The 2500-nt window shown below is 43.0% G+C and overlaps 1 protein-coding gene across 2 annotated transcripts in view; it reads left to right on the top strand.

The window, feature by feature from the left end:
• Positions 1–2500, top strand: part of LOC138011541 (uncharacterized) — a 13411-nt gene that overhangs the window by 5825 nt on the left and 5086 nt on the right. For both annotated transcript variants that reach the window (XM_068858598.1, XM_068858599.1), the window contains exons 6-7: positions 79–218; positions 291–2500. The exon at positions 291–2500 is cut by the window's right edge and continues 1243 nt beyond it. In XM_068858598.1, coding sequence (XP_068714699.1) covers positions 79–218; positions 291–2500 — 2350 coding nt within the window. The remainder of the gene's footprint in view (positions 1–78; positions 219–290) is intronic.

The raw sequence follows: 2500 nt of genomic DNA on the forward strand, positions 1-2500 counted from the left end.
GTCTTTACTCGATTGTGCACGTAAATTTCTTTTACAAAGAGTTCCCTTAAAAGCAACAAATATTTGCCTACGTTGCAGGAAGGAAGACCAATCATCGACCTGTTGATCAGTCTGGGACTTCAAGCCGAAAAAGTGAAAATACGCGGAAAGTGGCGATGAAGACACCAAATAAGGGAAAGAGGCAGTCTTGTGAGAAACAGAAGAGAGACATAGCCAAGGTATGACACGTTTTCACGGTATGTTATGTTTTGGTGTCTGCCTATAAATTTTCAATTCTATTTTTTCCATAGCCTACAGACAAAGAATCGGAAAAATCCAACACAAGAAGAACGGATCGTCTTTTAAGTGATCTTGCTGCGTCATTAGCAGAAGATAATATTTCATTGAAGAGACCTGACCCAAGCCCAGTTGTTTCAAGAGAGTGTTCACTGAACGGTGTTGTCTCTTACAAAGGAAAGGGTTCAAAAGGCGCAGTAAGTCCTTTTGCTTTATCAAAGGATGACAGCGTGAACCATATAAAAGAGGATACTGAGGAGGCATCTCAAGGGAATGTCTCAGTTAACATGGACACAACGACTGTGTTGGGAGTTTCTTCACTCAAGGGCAATTCAGTTGAAGACGTAGAAGTTTCCAAGGAATGTCATGACAGCGTTAAGTTGCCCCGGGAGAATTTATTGGATGAAAAGCAAGGCACACCTTCTGCTGAAGGTGTACTGGTAACTGTAAACCCTTCCTCACAAGATTGCTTCTTAACCGCTGGTGACAAGGACGGTGCTTTTGTGAAAGACCAGATAGAGAGGTTTGATAATGCGGATTTAAGTGCAATTGAAGCTTCAAATAACAGAAGTGATATGACCTTTGTTACGCAAGTGGAAGAAGCCAACAGAGAAAACGAAAATTTCCACGTTGATATGGAATTCTCCTCTGATGATACATCGCCAAATGGTGTGCCGACGGGAGAAATGTTTCGTTTTCCAAACAAGTTCAATAACACTGGAAACTGCGTAGGAAAAGATATAGTCTTGACTGATAATGGCTCAGGACTGCTTAAAACAGAAGTTAGCGAATATGTGGTTGACACGGTCTGTAATGAAGGCGATAACAGGAAAGGAATCACAGGGCGAAAAACTGAGGGCAAATGTGTTTTTACCGTTTCCAATGATGAAATTGAGAACAGAACATGCACTGAAGCGGATGGACGGAAAAACCTGGATAGGGTTGAATTCAGTACTAACGATATTCGGCGAGAAAGCTATGAAAGGAATGCAAGTCATGCCATGGATAATGCGGAAACATTTGGGGCGGACTCTCAGAACACAGGAACAACTGAACACAGGTCGGAAAATGACAAGAAACACGTTCGTGACACAGTTAAAGACGCACACAGAGTGGGAACTAATAACACGGATGTATTTTCCACTTGCAGTGGTCGTGTGGTTGATCATTCTTTGCTCTCGAATGATTTGGAACACGTGGACATGGAAATCTCTGATGAAGAACAGCTCGAAGATACAGGCAATTCGACTGCTTGTTTTTCTGAAGAAGATAAGGGAAAATTCCATGATGCCTCAACACCTTATTCGGCACATAGTAGTTCCACTTGGAAAAGCAATGGATGTCATGTACTAACTCCTCCCAAAGACGAATCTTCGCCTTACTCCCCAAGTCATCCGACCAATGCAAGTGAAGGCGATTTAGAACACAGTAATCCTGTAAAACAGTTGTGTTACGATGAAGAATCGACGGGGCGTGGTGATATTTCTGAGGCGAGAAAAGATGACAATTGTGCGACTAGTAAAGTCAGAAATGACAGTAAAACAATTACAACAGTATCACAACAGGTGACCCTTGGAGACGACAGTGTTAGTACAACGATTTCCAATAAAATATCCAGGTTATCAGTACTTGAATATACTCATCTTCGCCCTTTGTCTCGGACTAAAGAGGCGAATCATCAAGCAATAACTTATGGTAAATGTGTCGAAGGTCATGTCGGAATAACTGGAGCTTGCGTAGATGCTGTTCCTACAAATAATGGTGTCCGTGATACTTCGAACCCAAGGAAAACGGAAGGCTCACCATCTCGGGCTCCAGAGCCCTCTCTAATTGAACCTTCAATAACGTATTCTACCAATTCTAAAACAGTCTCTCAATCGTCGTGTCTTGGCGAGCCTGTCGGAAAGCACACTAAATTTGAGGAGAGGTCCGGTTGCGACTTAATGCATAGCGAACGCTTAACAGTTCCGGAAACGAAAGAACGGCATGTTGAGAAAACTGCTGGTCATGATATGAGACCGTTGTTGACGGAATGTTTTGACAGCCATGATGCAACATTAACACACACAAACGAAGCTGCTAAAGGTGATGCCCGAGATGGAACCTGCAACGTGAACGCTGAATCAGAAGTCAACAGTGTAGGAAGATGTGCGACTGCAGGTAAGCGATTGTATGCTATCGATCCTGGCGCTTTGGATTCCGTCGATACCTCCACCGATATTGA

Source organism: Montipora foliosa, chromosome 7 (genome assembly GCF_036669935.1).
Source record: "Montipora foliosa isolate CH-2021 chromosome 7, ASM3666993v2, whole genome shotgun sequence".
Lineage (NCBI taxonomy): Eukaryota > Metazoa > Cnidaria > Anthozoa > Scleractinia > Acroporidae > Montipora > Montipora foliosa.